Here is a 23704-nt window from a genome sequence, read left to right on the forward strand (position 1 = left end):
TTTATATCCTATTCAGTTTGGTTTGGTTCATATTTATATACAATTTAATTATTTTGGTTATCCGAAAATCAATTTTAGTTCGATTCATATTCAAAACTGAGTAATATATATATATATATATATATATATATATATATATATTACATTTTGGTATAGAATGTTGACAAATTTTAAATTATTAAAAACTAATAAATATGTATTAATTATCTCTAGTTTCGTATATATATAAGGATATGCATCCGAAATAGATAAGAAATAAATTTTTATTTTCATGAAAAATGTAAGAAAATAACTACTCCTAATATAAAACTCATATTTTTATTGTATTTTCTATAATAATTATATCTCCTTTGTATAGCCATAATTTTTTTAAAAATAATAAGAGTTTTCTATTTGATTTGGTTTAATTATATATGTTATATTTATGGATTAATCTTATATTTTTATTTTATCTAAATTTATTATACTTTATATAATAATTATATCAATTATTTTTATTCAAATTATTATAATTTATAAACTAAATATTTAATAGAGCATATGTATTAAATATTTTTTATTAATGTTAATTTGTATATCAAAAATAAAAATAATAACTATCCTAGCATATATAAAAATAGATATTATAGCAAAAGAGTCCGCTGGTTCCGGTTCATAGTTTCAGTTCTAGTCGATTCCAACCAATTTTTAAAAGTAAGAAATTAATTAAAATAAATTATTTTTATAAATTTGAATTGGATCAGATAGTTCTGGTTCCAATTAAGGAAAAACTAATTTTGAATCAGTCTCTTGATTTTGAGCTGGTTCCAGTTCTTTTTTATCAATCTGATTCTATTTATCTAACTTGAAAATTATTGACTTGAATGTTTAAAATTAATATAAATAAAAAATAATACTTAAAGTATAAATCATTGACAGTATAAAATATACATAAGTAAATATAATTAATTATTAAATACTAAATAAAATAAAATAAAATAAAATTGGAGTATAATATTATAGAAAATGAATAATCCAATCTAAAAAATTTAAATGGTTTCAATACCTTCTAATAAAATAAAAAAATTTATTTTATGTTTTTAGATATAAATTATAAAATTACATAAAATTACATAAAATTAATAAAAAATTATAAAATTATAGATAAATTTGTAAGAATAAACATACAACATATTAAAAATTAAATATGTATGTCAAAAATATTTTAAATATGAAAAATTAATATATATAAGATCAGATATAGAAAACTGTCTTAACATGCCAGAGGGGATTTACCCACCGTCTTAACTCTAACCTTGTAGAATTTAATATGATGCTGACACATTTGCACATGTGCATGGAGATAAGGTACAGGATTGATGAGCGTTACGGCTTATTATTTTTATCATCATTACCGAAACGGCAGCTTAGCAACTTCCTATTACAAAAAATATTGAACTGTCGATCATTTCAGGACAAGAGCTGGATTTTTTCTTTCTCCAGAGAAATTAAAAACAATTCCTTTTCCTTTTTGTTCTTTTGGGTATAAACTGCAACCAGGCTTACAACCCACAGCAGAAGCTGACAAACCAAACAAAAGGAATTATGCTGCACGTTATTTACATCAGGATTACATTTTTGGAAAAATCGAAGCATTCCCTGTAAACCAAATATCTTAGACAGTAGCAGCCTGGAAAGCAGCTTTTCTTACTAAATAAGTGAACTCTTGCCTCGAGGCCTAAGAATATCAATCCGGGAAATTTCCCCATTAGGGAAGAAAAGGGACAATTGAAAAAACAGATGCTCAGTACATTCTGTAGCGGAATGACAGAGCTCTCAATCTGCAGAACTACACACTTCCCATTTGTACAGTCTTTCCCTTGTCTGGAGTCTACCTATCAAAAGCTTTCCACAGACTAGCAATGGAAAATTGCCCCAGAAGTCTAAGTTTTCCATTTGACCGAGTCACTCTGAGAATCTGGGACTGAAAGATTATTCTTTACATGCACTCAAACTTGTATAGTATAATCATCTGCAAGATCAGAAAGGTGCGCCAAGCATTTTGTTTCCAAACTTAGTAGATCTCTTCATATATCAGAATTTTCGACAGTCACTAAAAAGGAAATTCCTTCATCAAAGCCCAGAGATCAAACCAAATGAGAATTATTCTCCATTCTCCAACTGATACACCTTAGTTCTAAGCCTCCAAGTAAATGCCTCCAACTCCAACTGATAGGTTCGGTGATACCCCATAAACTTAACAATCTCAACTTATTACTAGCTTCTTTACCATTTATACTGCTCATGTCTTTTCGTTTTGGTTTCATAATAGCCCAAATACTTTCCCTTTATTTATCACTTCTATAATCTTCATTTTCTCCTTTTTAAGACATAGCATAAAATTCTTAAGCAAATTCTGTCCATTGCATGGTCATTAATTAATTTTATAATGATATCACTAACTAATATGGTTCATTTTTATTAAATATATTAATAAATAATCTACTGAAATTTTTTAGCACAATGCACAGTATTTAATATTTTTAATTTTTAATTTAATGTAATAAAATTTTAAATATTATTTTTAATTATTATCTAATCTAACATATATTTAAAATTTATTTTTTAAAATATCTATATATAATATATACGATTATCTCGAATGAAGTCACGTCTATTTACATTATAAATTTTATTTTATTTAATTATTCAAATATTGAGTCTTTATTTTATATTATTATTATGTAAGAATTGTTTTAATTATAAATGAGAAAAAAACATGAATTTAAAGTAGATTTTACTTAAATTGATTATCAAAGTAAGAAGATAGCTGGTCATATAAGAAAAGTTTTCATTGCCTCGAATGAGTAAATTGCATTAGTTATGTAATTCTTGAATTCAATAGTTAATATTATATGGTATAAAAAATGGGCAGATGAAGCAGTAATTTAAAAGAATTGGGTGGCGCAGCGCAGCTCACCTCCTCAGTTCCCAGCAGTACACATTCGTAAGATTTGATAAAGAAAGAAATAACTGAGTCACAAACACTTGCATTTTCCGAATCGGACGCTCCTCTGCGCATTTTAGGTTTTCATATTCTTCATCGAATTTGGTGACTAAAACGAAAAGGAAATAGAAAAAGAAAACTTTTTAACATGTCATCGGATGATCCCAACCCAATTATCGCGGATGATTCATTACTCGCCGCCGCCGCCGACACCGCCACCACGGGATCATCATCACCGCCGCCGCCGGTTGAGATCCCTCTATCGTGGCCTTCGGATGGAAAGCTGAGTCTGGATTGGATAAAAGATTTCAGCGCAGCCTTGGAGTGGTCATCAAGAAATGTAGGTCCTTCAGATTTAGATGGTGTGTTGCCAGTTGCCGTATTGGACTCTCTTATACTCACGGCTTCCAAGATTCTACACAAAGAGCCAAATTGTGTGAGAATAGAGGAATGCACGAGTGTTGCAGATTCAAGTGTTGTAGTAGTTGGAGACTTACATGGACAACTACACGACCTTTTGTTCCTATTGAAGGATGCTGGGTTTCCTTGTGATAATCGCTTCTTTGTTTTCAATGGTGATTATGTTGACCGGGGCGCTTGGGGTCTCGAGACCTTCTTGCTCTTGTTAGCTTGGAAGGTTATCTCTCTTTCAAGATTTCATTTTTCTTTAACTTCTCAACAATTTAGCTGCTAATTATTCTTTTGCATGTCAATTTCTTGTGTTCTCTTTATTCATTTATCCATTTGGTCCGTTATAATTGTATGTTCATCAATACAGGAATCTTTTGGAATGATTGACAGGCTGCTCCATAGCTTCATCAATATATTTTTACTCTTCTTTGGAATCAATCAATTTTTAATATTCTAGCATATTTGGACTTTCCAAACACTATGATAAAGATTTTTCTTAAAAAAAAATTAAATGGAGATCATATGGTTGATTGAATTCCAGTCTTTTGCAAGAGTAACTTTTTTCCATACATGTTTTATTTATTATATCTGATACCACTAAGGTGCTAGGATCTGAAAGAAATACTAGCTTTATTCAATCAACCATATGATCTCCATTTAAGTTTGCTTAAATAAATGAAAGAGCGCATTGGAAAAGATAAAGAGTTAATAAGTAAATGCTTATTCTATCATTTAGTTAGTTAACTCTTTATCTTTATCAATGCGATCCTTCCTTTATTTCCTTTTTGATCCCGCAATTTTTTACTTCAGGATATAACAGCTTAATTGTGTTTAAATTGACTTTTTCTTTCTATCTTAATCTAATTTTACTTACGAGATGATGTTTTCTTTAGGTTTTTTTGCCACAGAGGGTGTTTCTCCTCCGAGGCAATCATGAATCCAAGTATTGCACATCTGTTTATGGCTTTGAAAAGGAAGTTTTAGCAAAATATGATGATAAAGGTAAGCATGTATATAGGAAGTGTTTGGGATGCTTCGAAGGGCTTCCCTTGGCCTCTATTATAGCTGGTCGTGTATATACTGCTCATGGAGGACTTTTCCGCAGTGTCTCTGTCACTCCTTCAAAGAGATACAAAGGAAAGAAGAACCGAAGAATTAATTTTAATCCTGACGCTAACCGTTTATCTCTTGGTTCTTTCGAGGAGCTGTCTAAAGCTCGAAGATCTGTTCTTGACCCTCCATGGGAAGGTCTGAACCTCATTCCTGGTGATGTTTTGTGGTCCGATCCAACAATGAGACCTGGACTTTCTCCAAACAAAGAGAGAGGCATTGGTCTACTATGGGGACCTGATTGTACTGAAGAATTTCTGAAAAAGTTCCAGCTAAAGGTTGTGCCCACTTTCAATCTAACTTTGATCTTCTAGATGTCTTATTATCCATGCATTATATGGTTTTCACTTCATACTCATTTTATGCATGAATAATTAACCTGACAATCTTACTCAGTTATGAATTTGAAAATATAGATGACCTCGTAATTTTTAAAGTTTGAAATATGATTATATTGCAAGTCTTGCATGATGCTGATACAACAATTTATAAAGATATGTGTCCTGTATGTCATTCATTTTCACCTTTCAAAATGAAACTGTATTTATTCTTCTTAATAGTTGTTTGGGAAGCATTTTTGGCAATTCTTAATCCAACAAATTTGAGAATTTGAATCTGCTTAATTGTGTAATTTAGCTGTGGAAAAGATACATCTTTCCCTTTCTTGGAATGAAAATGTTATACTTGTGTGTGTATGCACATGTTGTTCACTTTAACATATTCAACAATGAATGTTCTAAATAAGCTGGTCTCTGCTGTTATAATACTGATATTAGAATCATGGTTCGTTCTTGTTGCCTTAGCTAATAATCAGATCCCATGAAGGTCCTGATGCCAGAGAAAAGCGGCCTGGTCTTGCAGGAATGGATGAAGGCTACACCATAGATCATATCGTAGAGTCAGGAAAGCTCATTACTGTATTTAGTGCTCCAGACTATCCACAATTTCAGGTTCCTCTACCATCCTTCTTTTTGATGCTATACTCTTTTCAGATTTTGTATTGCAACTGCTTCATCTTCTTATAGGAAACAGAAATCTTGCATCCTTTGCCTTAATGTTTCAAATAGCCTTAGTGCTAAATATCATGTTTTGGCTAACTGTGCTATTTTCTTCCTCTGACAAAAGACATGATATTTGTAAAGTGTAGTGTATTGGTGTGTGTCCTGTACTTATAGTTTAACTCTCATAGAAATGGGATATTATAGCTGAAAAACGTTTCATGTCTATGCTTCCTCAACACATATGTTATCTTTAGTCTAGATTTATTTTGGGTTGTATTATGTCTCTGGTGTGTGCTTTGAATATGAGCACATGTTTGTTTGAGGGTCAGAATTGGCTGTCTGCCAGAAGTTCTATAGATTTTCATTTAATTCAGGTGTTGACTGACATTCTCATATCTTGCCATACTCATTTAGCATTGGCATATGAGGTAGAGTGAGTAGTCAAAATGATTGCTGTTTCAACTGATTCGAAAAGTTTAGGAAACATGACTGTGGTTTCAGCTTTAATCCATTCTTTTTTCAAATCACCATCTATGGCGTTTATTTTATCTTCAGTTGAATTCCTACTTCAGCTGATGTGTCTCTATGGATGTTCCGAGGAAAGCTTTGATTGATATATAGCTTATCCCAAACCTCATTTCAATTTCAGAAGAGCTCTTTCTAAGCTGATCTGCAATTCTATTGAAGCCTTTAACTATCTTTTGCAAAATTCTCTATTGCATGCTTATTTCTACGATGCAGCTGAGTGAAAAGAAAATTGAGAATTGTTTTTCTTCTTGTTCTTGATTTTAATAATTTACAGTTTTCTTATGTTATCTATTAGGTTGAATTAGAATTTTATACTAGGTTTGAAGAGTCTTAACTTTTGTTAGTCTTTAAAATTATGCTAAGACTTTTCATTTTATGGTCCAACTCTTAGTTCTAGTAAGTCGAGGAAGAATATAAATTTCCATCTGTGATTGAGTATTTTCTTTCCTGCTCAGGGGCGTGTGCCCCTAGTGAGATTTTTCTTCTCTATCATTGTCTTTTGTTTGTAGAATAATTCTTCTTCCCCTTTTTCTCTTCCCTTAAAGGCTACTACTAGAATGCCTTGTTAGTGTTCAGTGCAGCAATAGATTTCTTGCTTTACTTGCTATCACCTGATCCCTTTCATGCCATGGTCAAAGTTGTAATCGCTCGAGTCTCTCCAGTAAATAGCCTTGGAAAACATAACTAAAAGCCGTAACTATGTTGCTGTGAGAAATTCGTAACCTGCAATCTACATCTCAATTTCTAGCCCAGTGAATGTCAACCGAACCGGACCCCAAGGGATCCATGACCCTACACTTTTCTCTGAACATTAAAGACACTTAAATCAATAATTAATCAAGCCCTGGCCTGCCATGCAGATATCCATATAGATGGGTATGTCAAGCCTGTCCTAGACCAATTTATCTGTTATCCTGGAACTTTTTTGTTGCTCATGTTAAATTGAGGGAGGGAAAGAGAAGAACATGAGTGGGACAATGAGTGAGAGATCAATGAGGACATGTTTATGTAAGCTTTACGAGTAACAAATCTCGAGCAATTATGCTTCCTCAGTTTGAATCTTCTTTGCTTTGAATCCAAGTAATGACTCTCAAGCCAGAAATTGGATTTAATATAAGCACACAACTACTGGACATTGGACCAGTGTAGATGAAATCTTAGGCAAAGAGTGAGGCCTACCCTGGTTAATAATACTAGCCACTCTTACAAATTATAGAAGATTTATCCTCCATATTCTCTGTTAATGGGTTTGTATATTATTTCTGAAGTCTGTTGGTAATGGAAACAGGTGGGCGTCTTGTCGTTTAGCTCATATTGGTTTTGGTTGGGCAAGTGAAATTTCTTCCTTGAATGTTAATGACATTGAACCATGTTGTTAACTGAAGTCTAACCATTAGCGGACAAGCATAAGTGGTTTTATCCCACAGAAAAAGTTACACTCGTTGGACAAATGTCTACGAACTATTTTCCTCTTTTTGTTGTATGAGTTATACATTGGTTGCTCACAGCTTATGGCACAATCAGGTGTAGACAAAATGACAAAGGATTCGACTTCAAAGAAGTCCGTTTTAGCTTTGGATTGGTCAAATATTAGGATAAAAAAGAAATACCTTATTTTACTCTTATAACATTTGAATTTTAGATCATATTTGGTAAAACAGACTAGAAAATTGATTACTAACAGTAGTACATTGGTCGGATGACTAACAAGAAAGCTGCCACATGAAAGTAATGAATTTGATTTTAATGTTCTTGATACTATATTTCTCATCATTGCATAACTAAATTATATTCAAAACAATTATTTTTGCTGCTACACAGGCAACAGAGGAGAGGTACAAAAATAAAGGGGCATATATAGTCTTAAAACCCCCTGATTTTGATCAGCCAGAGTTCCATAGTTTTGAAGCAATTACTCCAAGACCAGAGGTATGGACTATATTTGGCGACTAGCAGAATGAAAAATGACTAACTTTTGCTGATCTTCTTGTCATGTCTTTTACCAAGGATGGAATAAAAGAAGAAAGGAAAAGCCACTCATAATGATAGGAGGTTCGAGGTTGTAAATGACAGTATCGTGAACCATATCATTATAGAAAATGATGCAACAATAACGCACCAAATTTCACTATATCAGACCGACCAAAATGGCCATTGCTGCTGTGAATTTTAAAGAACAGTTCCTATTTAAATGAGTAAAAATAGAAAATATATTGATTAAAGACAATTTAGGGAAGAGTCTTTCTTTTTTGGAAGCTAAAAAGAACGGAGTTAAAAAAAAAATTGCAATTAGAGTTTTGAGAAACTAAAGAAACCAGATTGGTTCGAATCCCATGTAACATATCTTTAAATAATGTATTGCAAAGCCAAAATCCAATTACAAAACGGGAGATAAGTAACGTATCAGACATTATCTTAAAACCATGGGGAGGTTTCATACATACAGTTTGGTGCATTGATATTCTCTTTCTTTGTCCTTTAATTTTTGCTCAAGCATGTCGTCTCTAATACATTTTTATTTTCAGGTGAATGCCTATTATGACTATGAGGATGTGATAGATTCTGATGAAGAACTGGACTTAGGTTCAATGGTAACGGCTCCTTAAAGACCATCATATGTTTTGAACGTAGGAAAATCAGCAAATTTTTGAGTTGCAAATTGATTCTCGTACATGATATTGTTGTGTGCCAATTATTTTTTGCTTCTACCAAATCCATTTTCTAGGCGCTTTCTGCCTTATATGTGGAATCCTTTATATATAATGTACCCTCATGCAGAGCAATGGTAAAATGTTGGCTTGTTATAGTTATCAGTTAATTTTTCTTCCATTTTGTGTGTTTTTGATGGGTGCGTCCGGGACAAAAAAATAGAACCATTCATGGGGAGTTTGTGATGCGCCTAAAACTTTAGCTGGCAATGTCTACTCAAGCTATCAGTTCAGCTACTCTCGCTACTGTAGCTTGGTAAGAAATAACTTTTTTATTTTTATTTTGGGTTTCTGGACAGATTAATTTTAGCATTATTATTACATTGCCTGCTTGCTTTCGATATCTTTCTTTTTACATTGATGTGGTGAATATCTGAATTGCTACTACTGAGAAGTTAACATGGAAAAAGGCATTCTGGCCAAATTTTATTGATGCTTAAAGACCAGACCAGACCACACCAGACCAGGCAGCTTGTCCAATTTCTCTTTTATGTTCGGGTTTGTTATTCAATCGTTTCCGTATAAAAAATGGGAAAAGAAATACAATGCAAAACAGAAAAATGGACTTTTGTCAAGGAATATTATATTATTACAAAGTGATTCCCATAAAGACGGCCAACCTTAGTGTATGAGAAATTAGCAGGACAAGAAAAGAAAGGTATACGAAAAGCCTCCTATCTAAATTTTACGAAATTAAAAATACAAATGACGTGTCCGAGTTCAAAACTGGCACCAACTCCACCAGCTTTTTGCCTAAACCTCTCAAATTACTTCTACAATCTTGGAAGGATAATAAAACATTTTGACTGTTACTGAAGCTCTCCTAATCTGACTGCTCAAATGGTACACGAACAAATAGTTGTCCATGCAGGGTGACAACAGCTGAAGTTTGATGTGGGTCAATCCTTGACGGTAAGCTGACAACCTGACATAAAATAAAACAAAATTCAAAATACATGAGGAAAGGCAAAGTTCATCATATAGCTAAAGATCGCAACACATAAAGCCATTTTTGCTACAAACAAGAACTGTACCTTTTTGAAGGGTGTGACGCCCCAAGGATTATCAGGATGCTCAGGTTCACCACTAATAACCAGTCGGCCTGCTGGATCTGACTGAACACGCACCTGTGTTCACAAAATATTCATATATACATTTCGGTGAGAGCTTATTGAGAAGAGAAAAGTTTAAGACGAAATAAACTCATAATAGATGTTTTCACTTCAATAGGTCTGCTGCACTCTCTCATGTTCCCTGATACATATCTTAATCAAATATGTTCTGGAATGGATTCTCAGGGGAAACATACTAGCACAATACACGATTAACGTACGAATCTTCTGGACCTTAATTCCACGCTTGGCCAGCTTGAACAAAAACTGAAGAGCTGGGCAATAAGCAAGATGGATATCCCCTATAGCATGCCTTACTAAATCACCTAAAGAAATAGTTAAATAACTGCCTAGATATTGCCTGGGCAACCTCCACTTCTGCCTAATGATATGAAATTCAATCAAAAGGACTCACTGCTAAGTGATACATGCATATTAAACAATACAAGAACCAAAAAAATATTAGTAAAGTTGAAAAATGCCAGGATAGATGATTCAAGGTCCTTACCTCTTCGCGAAGAAGCCCAGGTACTAAAGCATACACTTCAAAACAATCTTTCTGTAAACAAAATTTCTTAATCAGATTAGAGATAGTACAGATTTTCCTATCACCTTTTACTCAAACATCTGATGAAAGATCTTACTGTTTTCTGTACATTGATCTTCACCCAATCAGCAGGCGATCCCAGGTCAACCACCTCTACATCCAATCTAGCAAACAAAATCACCAATGTTAACCAATTGAGACAATGCCCCTCTGCATAATACTTATTCCACCAGTATTTTCAATTTAAAGAAACAATAGAAACTGGCATGCAAACCCCAGTAAATAGGTAAGAAGAATCTTACTGAGGTTTAGATGTTTTCGCACGGGCAGCTTTGACAGCATGTTCCATGTAAGATGGTTTCTTACGCTTAACTATACCTAATTTATCATAAAAATCAAAATTGAGGAACTACTTTAAGCCATTGCATACAAAATCAATCATCAACCAGTTATGTAATCATTTATTCACATACCGAGATTTTTAAGCTGTTTTTCACGCTTTTGCATAGGTACAGAATTCTTATCCTATAAAATACAGAAATGGATTACTATACTACTACATCTTAATCATAAGAATTTGCATAAAAGAAAAATTCATAATAACAGTGCAAAATATAAATGCAAACGTACCTTGATGATTGCATCACTAACTTCTCCATTACCAAGAAGGCGTTGCGAGTGCCAGCCCTGCATAGCACGTGCTGCAGCATCTCTCCGTGCTCGACCCGATCCAGGAGTCTGATTATTATCATCGGCAAAAATAAAGAATGTTGGCAATGACAACAATTAAAAGGAAGACAAAAGAAGAAAATGCTTGCAAGACACATAGTCAAAAAATTCACAGTTAGATTGACCTTAGTTAATACCGGTTTTAACAATGAGAGCATGTTGGAAATGGCAACAATTAAAAATTAGACAAAAGAAGAAAATGCTTGCAAGATACATGTCAAGAATGCACCTGTAAGATTGACCTTACTTAATACCAGTTTTAACAATTACAGCATAGATTTTAAGATGTCAGGTAGACATATCAAGTTCAAATTGATTAAACTGCATGATAACTCAAAATATCTGACCAACTAGATGAATCAATCCCCATCCAGATCATGAAATCAGTTAGAAAAGAGAATATAGTGACTGCAGCTAAATTTTTTAAGAAACGTAAAATCCAATCCCGTGTTAGTAAGTGGGAATGACTAATATAAATTTTGCAAAGGGAAACAGTGTTAATCTGAATCTATTATATAAATACTCATTTTAGCACAATTTCTAGCAGGCACAACTCGTCTCACATCAAAATAGAAGTTTCTGAAAAGGTTGTCAACTACCAGATTGGAACTAACAAAAAATCAGATTGGAAAAGTGAGCATACTTGATGAAGCACCAGTCAAATGAAACCAAGGTAGACCACGAAAGAAACTTAACACCTTATTTATGTGCACCCGGATAAAGTATGAATACCTATTTGTTTCTAATAATGGTAGATGACAAAAAGATGCTCCCCATAGCAAAGATAGGATGAAAATACGTTATAATCACAAACTAAATACACTGTCTTATCGGTCTGATGTGTGAAGATCAAAAGTTTACCTGATTATCGACAATGACAGGCTCTGGGTTGGAAGTAAGAGGAAGATTAAGCTCGCCACCATTTGTCTTATGCCTCTCATAATCAAGAAGTGCCTGATAAAATATAAATACAATAACATCAACATGTATGGCATTATTGGAAAAGAATTAACAGTGTAGAAAGCAGCTACACCGAATATTATTAGAAACAGTTGCTGTAGCTAAAAAGAATATTCCACGGATCTGACGGAGGAAAACCAATATTCTGGCAAGCATGCTCAAAGTTGTAACAGGTAAAAGATCTTGAGTGTATCAATCTTATTTTCCATAACTCCAAATCAGAAACATTTTAACATTTTACAGTTAGGAGCCAAAATAAAAATGTTAATTTTTAAAAATTCGCCTGGCCAATGTGTCACATGACGCCCTTCAACAAGCACCCTACATAGTGGCTCACACTTTCATTTAGTAACATTTTGCTTCTTGTGTTTCTAATCTCCTCCCAGTACTTTACAACTGACAAAACTTTTCTCCATTCACCACTCTTTTATTTCCCTTTTTTTCGCTTTTCATGAACTACACATGTGTTTTCCTCTCTCTAATTGCTCAATCCTCTTTCCCCTTTTTTCCCAAAATCTAATGTACTTCTGTCGTTTTCTATAGTTGTTTTACTGCATGCAAAATTTCTCAGAAAACTAAACTCCGACATTTTTTTGGTTTGATTTCTCCACTTATTTACTGTCTTAATAAAACTTGCATTTCTCAATAGGGAATAATTGTATATTTACTACTTATTGGGAATACAAACTCTGTGCTTAGCTGATATACCAAAATATGTTTGTGTGTGTATGGGAGGTCCAAACTAGGATGGAACAACAAATGAAAGCAAAAATTGATGCATGCACATTCCATCATCTTGAATCACCTTCTCATAAAAACCTCGAAATGTCCATGAAACAGTAGTACATGTCCTGCAGAGGAAAAAGAAAAGAGTACAAAATATTACATATACAGGCCAAATCTGTTAGTGTCATAAGGTAAATGTCTAGCAATATAGCATCTCCCTTATTTTATTAACGGAAAATTTGCATGTCTCATAGAAAACAATAATCACATATGTGACTCTATGGAAATGGAGCTCAATCACTGGATTGCCTAATGGCTCCTTCAGCTTTGGTGCTCTTGTTTACAAATTTTAGATTTGCCGGAAACAAATGAATAACTGAGTTGTAAACATATCCCATCAAACTGCTATCTTAGAGCCTGCAGAAGGCTTCACTCTAATGTCATCTTGCATCTATTTGGAGTAAAAGCTGAAACCCCCCAAATAATTTCCCTATCCCTAGTCTTGATTGTCAGAATACAATCTTATTCAGGAAATACTGTAAATCAAAGCATTAGATCTTTCTTATGACCATCGCTGAATCCATGAATTTTACTTGAAGACGAGGGAGAGGGGGGAGGTTGGCAACTTAAAAATTTTTGTTAAAGAAAAGATTGAGTTTATATTCCTATATATTCCTATGGAGTTTGCAGGGTGTGGCAGGCATCTTAACCTACAAACATTAAAAGTGCCCTGCCTAATCCCCTATTTCTGTCCCAGGATCCAATGTCTATATAAGCAAATCAATTTTCTTATCTAAATTTTACAATCCCTCCCTTGTGAATTGCATCTAAAAAGAAGCTGGTCAATTAATTGAGAATATTTATTGGTTTACTGGATCTAAAGTAACAAGAACACATACTGTTCCTTACTTTGGGGGTTTAAAGGATTCTCCCACTTGCCGCCACAACTTACATGTAGTCACCTAAACATAAAAAAAAAAAAAAAAAAGAACCAGTTATGAGCACATCAGACACAACCTCCAAAAATCTTAAGAAATTTCAGATGAAAGAATACTGGCATATGTTGCAGACCCTTGCTAAATGGACGACAAAAATAAAATCTTGAGAATTTCATCTCTTTATCATAAAGATTCATTCCTACATATGCATACCGCCATTAAAAATCCTTAGAGAAAAAGATTGCATCAGGGAATATGCAGTTATTCTTAATATTCCTGTTCTGTTCTTTTACCATTACCATATCAATTCCGAATTAGCAATAAACAAATGCTTATCTAATCAATTATTTGTAAAAATAGAAAAAATATATCATATGTTTCTTTTTCCCTATTTCAAAGTGCCATGTCCAAATACAAGATGGTGCTTGTTTGGCACTCAAAAAGAGAATACTTAACTAATTTCACTCAGTCACACATTTTTATGCTCTTTTTTTTATCCCAACTACTCCCTTTTCTTAGAAAGCAAATGAGCAAAATAAAATTATTAACTTTTCTCCCATTCTTATGAATGTTATTCACAGCATTGCAAGATATTCACCTTATCACTGAACTAAACTTCAGGATATATAAAACTATCCAACTTTTAAAGCTTTTAAAGATTCCTCTACCATGCTCTCCTTTCAATAAACAAGGTTGATAGTGCTTAATTGTCCCTATCAAACTTACTAAATTTATCCGCACTGTATGATCATAAAGAATTCCTTAGATTCTGGAAAAAATTACAATTAGTAGCTGTTCGTGCGTTTAGTGTTCTAGCTAATCATAAATAAGTACATAATTGAAATCAATTTCAGACTTTTGTATGTAAGAAGTGTGACTGAAAATGCATTTCTGTATGTGTGTGCACATTATTTTCTCACACACTTCTAGACACCAGGCAGAATGATATGCTAAGGCTCCATCATCATCAAGTTCATTAATTTCACCAGGAGAAACCAACCACAACTAATCTTCTACAAATTAATTAAAGATGGTTGTGAAAACTAAACATGTCAATCGAATTGTGACAAAACAATGTTTACCTTATCATAGCCACCCAGTCTCATAACTGCTCTCCACAACCTTATCACCAATGGAAGCACAAATAATTAGCCTAAAGTAGTTCTTGGTAAAAGGATTACTTAAGAGATAAACAATATAATTTCATATTCAGATAAAACTTACTTTAGACAATTTAATCCCTCTCCATAGAACTTAGGAGGCTTGAACTCCGTACTCCTTTCCCGAAAGAAATTTTCAAGCTCCTTCATAAATGCTAATTGCTCCTCTTCTGATCCTGACTCACTACCATCATGATAGTTCTCCAAAAGAAATGAACTCTTAGAGGTTGAGTTGCCATTACTCTTGGGTGCAACATCCATTTCACTATTTCCATTCTTCAATTCTTGCTTATTCTCATGTTCAGTTTTAATGCTTGAAGTTTCTGCATGAGGTATAGCAGGTTCGCTGTGCTCCTTAGTAACAGTGTCGGCATGACCAGATTTACTTTGTGGCACTTCAGAAGGTTCAGATTTGGAATCTGCTGTGAGCTTAGCGGTTTCCATATTACTAGTTGAATTGGTGGTACCATCAACACCACATGTTTCAGGTTTACAATCAGAGTTTTCATTGCCTGTAGTTTTTTCTTTAGTAGGAGGTTCAGTTTCAGACTTGAGTGAAGTTTTGCTGTCATCTGAAGGAGCAGGTGAAGATGAACCTTCAAGGGGTTGCTGTGGACCTGATTTCAAATCCACGTTATTGTCATTGAGGCCTGCCTCAGTCGGATGCTTTTGAGGACTAGACTTCAAGTCCATATCTTTGTCATCAGCAGCAGCCTCAGTCTGAGGACTGGTTTTGAACTCCACATTATCATAACTGGAAACTGCTTTATTCTGAGTCTGTTGGTGAACAGTGTCGAGCTCCATATTGATACCATTGAGAGCAGATTCAATCTGAGGTTGAGTATCTGCTCTCAACCCTTCAATATTATCATTTGGAACTATCTCATCCTGAGATGGTGTCTTCAACTGTGCACTGTTAGTATCTGGGGCTGCTTCAGTCTCTAATTTTTGAGGATCACCGAGGTCTGCTTCAGTTTGAGATTGTTGCATAGTAGACTTCGACTCCAAGGTGTTATTAATGGAGGATGTCTCAGAATGAGATTGTGGCAGCACATTATTATGATCGTTGGGGGCTGCAATAGTCTGAGATGAAGGATTCCTATTCTCAGAGGGGACTGGGTCATCCTGGTCCATAGGCACAGGGTGGGGAGAAGAAGCATGCTCAGTTTGTTGAAGAGGTTGCTCTGCATCAATAGCCATGTCAGTGCCTGAAGGATGTGCTGATTCATCCTCATTTTCTTTGGCACTGCCCATCTCTAATTCTACATCAAACATGAAGAAAGAAGAATAATCAAACAAGAGCTTAAAATCAAACATAAGGAGCAGTAGATGTACGTCGCTTAGCAGAAGAAACCAAGCTAATAACCAAGAATCAGAATTATGCACGTTAGAGATATGCCTAATTAGCAAAAACCCTAATTGATTCATTTAAAAAAAAAAAAGAATAATAAGCAAGAAAAGAAAATGCAGCGTGGCAAGAAATTCCGTAACTTTGACAGGTTAATTGAAAAAGAAAGAGAACATATACAATTTCTAGAGGCTAAAAAACTTTGTCATATAAAGTAAATGCAAAGGAAGAAGCTTTACCTGCAACGAAAAGGCTTCGACTTCAGCAGACTATAACAAAATTAAGAAACGTGATGATGTGAAATCAAAATGAAATTCAAGATCAAACATAAACCCTAAAAAAGTTATATTATATTATATATTGCATAAGAAAAAGGGCTCTGGATTCTGGATTCTCTAATTATTTGCTATTCAATCGGTGATTTCGTTTTTGGTAATTTATTTATTTTATTTTATTTCAAATAACAAAAATATTAAAAACAATATATCAGAATTTTCCATTCAAGATTCACACCACACGTGTACTTTGTTTCGGGAGCTGAAGACTGAAATCGAAACGACGTCGACGCTCTGCTTATTTAGGTCCAGCCACTGCTGGGATATGAACCAAGGTTAAGTTAAAAGGCCCGTTTTCCTTTATTCAAATGGGCCTCAAAATGGGCCTAGGCCACTCTGAATTCTAAATGGGTATGGCATCATTGCAGAAGTGGTCATTATTTAGTGATGTGCAGTCATAGCATTCCCTGTGAGATGTTTACAATGTGTTCCAATTTTGGTCTTGCTCCTTTCGATACAAGAGCTGAGTGAGGTCTTTATAATGAATGAGTATTTTATCAAATAAATAAGAACTTCAAATAATTTCGTGTCTTAAGTTATTAGTTGCAAGTCCACGAATCAAATAATAGTATAAGCGGTAAAGCATTTCGATGTCGATATCTGAAGAAACGTGTAGCAAATTTATTATAAAAACCATATCAAACAAATAAACTAAAATTATATCTATAACACATTAGACTAATATTTTGAGAAAATAATATTTATAAAATATAGAATAAAATAATAAAAATAAATATACAAATATTATGATTTAAGAAAATATATTATGGAAATAGTATTTAATCCCGCTAACTACTTAGTATTAGCCTTCTTTTAATAATAAGCACAAATATAAGGAATGAGAAGTGATGTTCATTTTTTCTTAAATTACTCAAAATAATGATATAGCTAAAGTTCTTTAATTCAATATAAAATAAAGTAAAAATAATATTTCTAATGCAACAAACTAAATATATTCATAACAATTATAAATATTGATATATGATACAATGGTCAAATCACATGTATAACTAAAACTCATAAAATATACTGAAAAAGAAATCATTAATTAAATATAAAGTAACAAAATTCATACACAAGCATAAAACCTTAACTAAACACTAATAGAAAACTTAACTCATAATGGTAATTAAATAGTTAAACATAAAATAAAACAATAACAAAGTAAAAAAAAAAACTCTCTCTAGATGTAAAATATCTTCAAGGCAAAAAGATTATTAGTCTTCCTCTTTAATCCCAGAAGTTTTCTTAGTCTTGAAAGATTAACTAATAATAAAATTAAAATGTTTATGATAAAAAAACTATAGAGAGAAAACTGCATAAACATGAATGGTAAACACATACAGATAGAAAAAGTACAGTGAAAAATAGAAAATTTGAAAAAACCGACCAGATCTAAATCTGCATAAATATATATAAAAGAGGTCTTTCATCAAGATAAATCTCTCTTAAAAATAGTACATCTAATATAAGTCTATCTAATAAATAAGTTTACGGATATACTTATTTCCACTAAATATCATTTCATAATAATTTTTAATATAAATCTTAATCAAATACAAATAACTAAAATTTTCCTGAGATAAAAAATAGAATTCAGCCAGCAAAATAAATAAGAAATCCACGTGTCTCGACCTTGGATCATGACAGTAAAATGCTTTATTAAGTCTCTTTATTGTGTAACTTGCCTATAAATTTCTTTATTGGTTAATAAGTTTTTTTAAGTGAGATATATTTTCATCGTATTATACATAGAAAATATATCATTAAAAGCTTTAAAATATTCTAAAATAACTATCTATAATTTAGACCTATCAAATACAGTCATGAGTTCTTAAAGTTTTTTATCATAAAGGTTTTGGGTGAATACGAGATTTTACAAAATTCATGGATTATTGTCTTTTCTTTTTAGCCAAATAACAAAATTCATAATTTCTGTGAAATTCTCATTTAAAATAAAACCGGGGTGCGGAAGAACTTACGATAAGTGGGCCTCTCTGGTGGGAATTTATTATTGAGAGGCTACTGATTGAAAATTTGCTAAAAAATGTTTCATATGTGGTTTGACAGAATCTTTTCAACACATGTTCTTTAACGCTAAACGACAATATAGTTTTATAAAAATGTTATATGTCGCCTTAGGTAACTATAACAAAGATAATCTCATATTGCAAGAATCTTATCTCTTGTCAATCCTTAAATCACGATATTAATACAGATCCAAACACAAACTCTCTGTCTAGCTCAGTTCTGACGATGTCTAGAGCTCCTTTGAACAGTTGCTCTGTGGGGCGCTGTCTTTGTACAGTGATTGGTAGGAGAGCAAGAGTATTGTTGGCTAGAAGGAAGGAGAAGCAATATCATAAGCCTCCTCATATTTGTTTTTTATTGCATGATGAGGATTCCTTCTTCCTCGTGAGCTCCAGTTTCAATGGCGTTTTGTTTTGAAAATTTAGGTCGTGGTCTCTCAAGTTTCAATCATTTAGTGCATTGCCACTTCCACTCTTAAAAAAAATTGTACAAATTTAAATAATAATATCTTTCTAAAAAGAATTCAATAGCATATAAATAATATGATAAAAAATCTCTTATAATTTAATTAGAATTTTATCCTACGCGATTTAAATTATTATAAATTACTAAATAAAAAAATATTGATGCAAACGAAGCATGTGATGTGTGAGCCTGAATTGGGACCTAATTCATGCCTTACTAAGGTGCCCTACAAAAAGATAGAATGCATACGTCACCACTTCAACCTTAATAATTTATTTAATTCACTAATTTTTTAATTTTTTAAATTAAAATACTTATTTTTTGACTGTCTTTTAGTTGTTTATAAAAAAAATAAAAAAATAAAAAAAATAAAAAAACCATAAATTTGATAATAAAGAAAAACACAAGTATTTCTGATTTTTTTTTTCATTTTATATCGTGTAGTTTATTGGATTTCAGGAAATAAAAAAAAAAACAGGGCAGTTTTTAATTTTACCAAAATTGAAGAAAGAACTTTTATAAAAAGAATAGAGAACAAAAGAAAATCAAAATGCCATAAGAAATTAGGAAATTTAAAAAAAGAAAAAAAAGAAAGGGCTCAGTGTAATATTCCAAATCACCGGGAATGGCCTGGCGCAAGGACATGCATAGGGACATTTAACCTTGTAAATAATGGTGTTTGGTCCTGAAATCATGCTACTGACGCATGCGTGAAAGTAACGTTAATGTGGCAGAAGCGACATCCAACTACTTTTTTCTTTATAACAAAGTTCTTTTCTTTATCTTTAACATAAAATAATTCACTAAAATGTCATGTGATATAAATAGATTGCTTCATGCTATTAATAATGTGATGAAAATATAATTAGAAGTTTTATTCATTTGTGATGAGTTTACAAATTGAATTCTGAAATTTACATATATGAGAGTGTTCTGTTATATACAAATGAAGGGTAACGGTCTTATTGCTACTCTGATGATCCCCTAGCACTATGTCAACATTTCTTTCCATTCTGAGAAAGGTTTCTTTTTTAGGAAAGAAATGTTACTCCTCTTTTCAGCTTTTAGGCCTGTGATGATATGACCTGAGATCTTGACCTTCGGTCATTAACTGTTGGTTTTTGTGTTCTTGTTTCTGGCTTTGTTCTTCAACACTCCCCCTTAAGATGGATTTGAACAAGTTGACAGAACCTATTTTGCTAAGAAGATTTTGATGATGTGTTTTGTCCAGAGCCTTTGTAAAGATATCCGCTAATTGTTCGTGGCTCCTGATGAATGGAGTTTCAATTTCACCAGATTGAACTTTTTCACTTATAAAGTGGCAGTCCACTTCATTGTGTTTAGTTCATTCATGAAAAACGGGGTTTGATGCAATATGCCTTGCCGCTTGATTATCGCAGTACATTTTTATCGGACTTTGCATTCTATTTTTATGTCAGTAAGCACTTGTTTGATCCAAATGAGCTCGCTGGTTGTTGACGCTATTGCTCGATATTCTGCTTCTTCGCTCGACCTTACGGTTATAGTTTATTTTTTGCTTTTCCACGTCACTAAGTTTCCTCCTACGAAGATTCAGAATCCAGAAGTCGATTTTTTGTCACAGCTTCCGGCCCAATCTGCATCAGAAAAACTAACTATGCATTAGCATTGTTATTTTTTTTCATCCAAATACCTTGACCTGGGGTGCCCTTGAGATATCTAAGGATTCTATCGATAGAGTCCAAATGACTGGCACGGGGAGCATGCATAAACTGGCTTACCATACTTATAGCATATGCAATATCAAGTCTAGTGACAGTTAGATATATTAGTTTTTCTACTAGACGCTGATAATTGCCTATGTCATCTAAAGGTTCGCCATCTTTCAAACTAAGTTTGGTTTTTAGTCTCCATTGGGGTATTTATCGGTTTGGTTTCTATTTTTCCTATTTCTTTAATATATCAAGAACGTACTTTCTTTGAGACAGAAATAGGCCTTTATGTGATTTGGCTATTTCTATCCCAAGGAAGTATGATAGTTGACATTAGTCTTTGATATTCAATTCTCCTTTTAGTTTTAGCTTAACCTTTTCAATTTCCTCATTATTGTTACCGGTTATGATAATATCATCGACATATACAAGAATAATAATAGTGCATGTGTGAGTGTGTTTTACAAATATAGAGAAATCAGAAACACATTTATTAAAATTGATGTTCACCAAAAAATGGCTTAGTTTAGCATATCATGCTCTTGGAGATTGCTTTAACCCACGTATAGCCTTTTTGAGTTTACATACCAAGGAGTGATCTGATGAGGACTTGTAACTTGGAGGAAGGGTCATATAGACTTCTTCGCCTAGAGATCCTTGAAGGAAGGCATTTTTCACATCCATTTAAAATAGGCTCCAACCTGAATTAGTGGCAACAGATAATAATATGCAAACAGTACTCATTTTGGCTACAGGCGCAAAAGTTTCCTGGTAGTCTACCCCATAGGTTTGAGTGAATCCTTTTGCTACTAACCTAGCCTTATATCGTTCAATGGTACCATCACATTTGTTCTTTATTTTATATATCCACTTGCACCCTACGGATTTTTTCTTTTGAGGTAGAGTAATAATATCCCATGTGTCATTCTTTTCTAAGGCTTGAAGCTCTTCCTTCATGGCTTTGCACCAATTAGGAATAGAGTTAGCTTCATAGAAAGATGTGGGCTCAGTGTGTATTGTGAAATTGCCTAGATATGCCTTATATGAATTTAATACAGAATTATAATTAATGAAGCGTTGAATGGGATACGACACTTTGTGGGACACATAGACCCTTAGCCTGGCAGGAGGTCTGGTTGGTCAAGATGATCTTTGCAAGGCAATTTCTTCTCCTTGTGGCTCATTTTCTCCCCCTGAAGAAGTTGCCTCGGGAGTGACGTGTTCTCCTCCTGAAGAAGTGGTCTCTGAAATTGGCTCCCTCTCTGATGGAGTATCCTGTATTGGACTGTCAACAAAGAAAGAGTTATATGAAAATAATAAGGTAGGGGGCCTATGATTTTTAGTTGGGTCATTTGTGAAGTAAGGTGTACTTTTATCAAATGACACATCCGGAGAGATATAGATCTTGTGAGTGGAGGGGTCATAGCATTTATACCCCTTTTTTTCAAAGGAGTATCCTAGGAACACAGTTTTGACTGAACTCTTGTTGAGTTTGTGGTAACGTCTAATGTGGACAAAGGCTGTGCAACCAAAATTTAAATGTGTCCTAATTCTATTTTTCTGCCTTTGAGAATTTCTAGAGGACTAAGATTTTGGAGTTTGGTGTTGGGTAGTCTGTTGATGAGATATGCAATAGTTAGGAGGGCATCCAACCAAAAAATATGTGGAACATTATTTTAAAAGAGAAAGGATCTTGTGACTTCAAGAAGATGCCTGTTTTTTCTTTCAGAAATCCCATTTTGTTCGAGAGTATGAATACAGGTGGTTTGATGCAAAAATGCAGATGGTTTGATGCAAAAAAAATTTTTTTGAAAAAAAGTCAAAAAAAACTTCTATTTATGTATTCAGTGCCATTATTTGAGCGAAAAATTTTAATTTTGGCTTTTTACTGATTTTGAATAAAAGTAAAAAAGTTATAGAAATAGGTAAAGACATTATTTTTCCTTTTAACAAATAAACTCAAGTAGTGCGGGAGTAGTCATCAATGAATGTGATAAAATATCTGAAGTGATTGTGTGAAGTGATGGGGGCAGGTCCCCAAATATTAGAGTGAATTAAGTCAAACATATTGTCAGATATAGTAGAAGATACAGGGAAAGGTAATTTAGTATGCTTGGCAAATTTGTAAATGTCACAACAACTAGAATTTAATTTTAGACAAAAAAGCTGGTTTAAGATTTTATCGGACTGATGCCCAAACCGCCGATGCATCAACTTTCCTTGATTGACTAGGCTAGTCGAGATAAGACACTGGATGGTGGAGTCTGTTAGATAATACATGCCATTTTTAAAATGACCCTCACCAATCGTCTTCCCTGTGATTCGATCCTCAAACAACATTGTAATAGGTGAGAAATAACATTACAATTTAAGGTTCTAGTTATCTTACCGACAGATAATAAATTAGATTTAAAATCCGGTAAGAAAAAAATATCATGTATGTTATTATGCAATAAATTTGAGGAGCCAAAACTAGAGATTTTAGCTCGATCTCTGTTGGCAACGGTCACATGTTGGAAATCAGTGGGTACAAAATTTTATAATTTTGTTGCATCCCACGTCATGTGATCTGTTGTACCGAAGTCAATGATCCAATTTTGAGAAGCGTTTAAAGAATTTATGTAATTTTTAGACACCAAACCTGACCTTCGAGGTTGCTGGAGCTGGATAATGGACTGGAGCTGAGAACTTAATTGGGAAAGTTAGGAATCTTTTGTCTGGTCGGATCTGGGTCGGGTCTGCTGAGCAAAACGGGTCGGATCTGGGTCGGCCCAGTTGTTAGAGTCGGGTCGAATCGGATCGATGTGGTCAGGTTGGTAGTAGGTGTTGGAGTCGGGGCAGATTGAATTAAAAGAATCCGACCCGCTACTTAACTCCTGACCCGATCCAGACGCCTCGTCATAACCCTTAGGGTTAGA

The 23704-nt window shown here is 33.5% G+C and overlaps 2 protein-coding genes across 2 annotated transcripts; one reads left to right on the plus strand and one right to left on the minus strand.

Annotated features, from left to right (window-relative positions):
• The first annotated feature begins 2826 nt into the window (after positions 1 to 2826).
• On the plus strand, positions 2827 to 8865 carry LOC8258751 (serine/threonine-protein phosphatase 7). The gene is made up of 5 exons (XM_048375183.1): positions 2827 to 3623; positions 4291 to 4785; positions 5311 to 5457; positions 7858 to 7965; positions 8562 to 8865. The coding sequence occupies exons 1-5, from the start codon at positions 3135 to 3137 to the stop codon at positions 8640 to 8642; spliced, it is 1320 nt and encodes a 439-aa protein (XP_048231140.1). The 5' UTR covers positions 2827 to 3134; the 3' UTR covers positions 8643 to 8865.
• Positions 8866 to 9285: 420 nt separating this feature from the next.
• On the minus strand, positions 9286 to 16722 carry LOC8258752 (AT-rich interactive domain-containing protein 6). The gene is made up of 13 exons (XM_002528480.3): positions 16504 to 16722; positions 14981 to 16178; positions 14839 to 14878; positions 13728 to 13780; positions 12898 to 12943; positions 11994 to 12086; positions 11034 to 11141; positions 10877 to 10928; positions 10706 to 10781; positions 10501 to 10567; positions 10365 to 10415; positions 9779 to 9871; positions 9286 to 9669 (listed from the first exon to the last, which is right to left on the minus strand). The coding sequence occupies exons 2-13, from the start codon at positions 16168 to 16170 to the stop codon at positions 9568 to 9570; spliced, it is 1971 nt and encodes a 656-aa protein (XP_002528526.2). The 5' UTR covers positions 16171 to 16178; positions 16504 to 16722; the 3' UTR covers positions 9286 to 9567.
• Between the last annotated feature and the right edge of the window lie 6982 nt (positions 16723 to 23704).

Source organism: Ricinus communis, chromosome 5 (assembly GCF_019578655.1).
Source record: "Ricinus communis isolate WT05 ecotype wild-type chromosome 5, ASM1957865v1, whole genome shotgun sequence".
NCBI classification, from domain to species: Eukaryota; Viridiplantae; Streptophyta; class Magnoliopsida; order Malpighiales; family Euphorbiaceae; genus Ricinus; species Ricinus communis.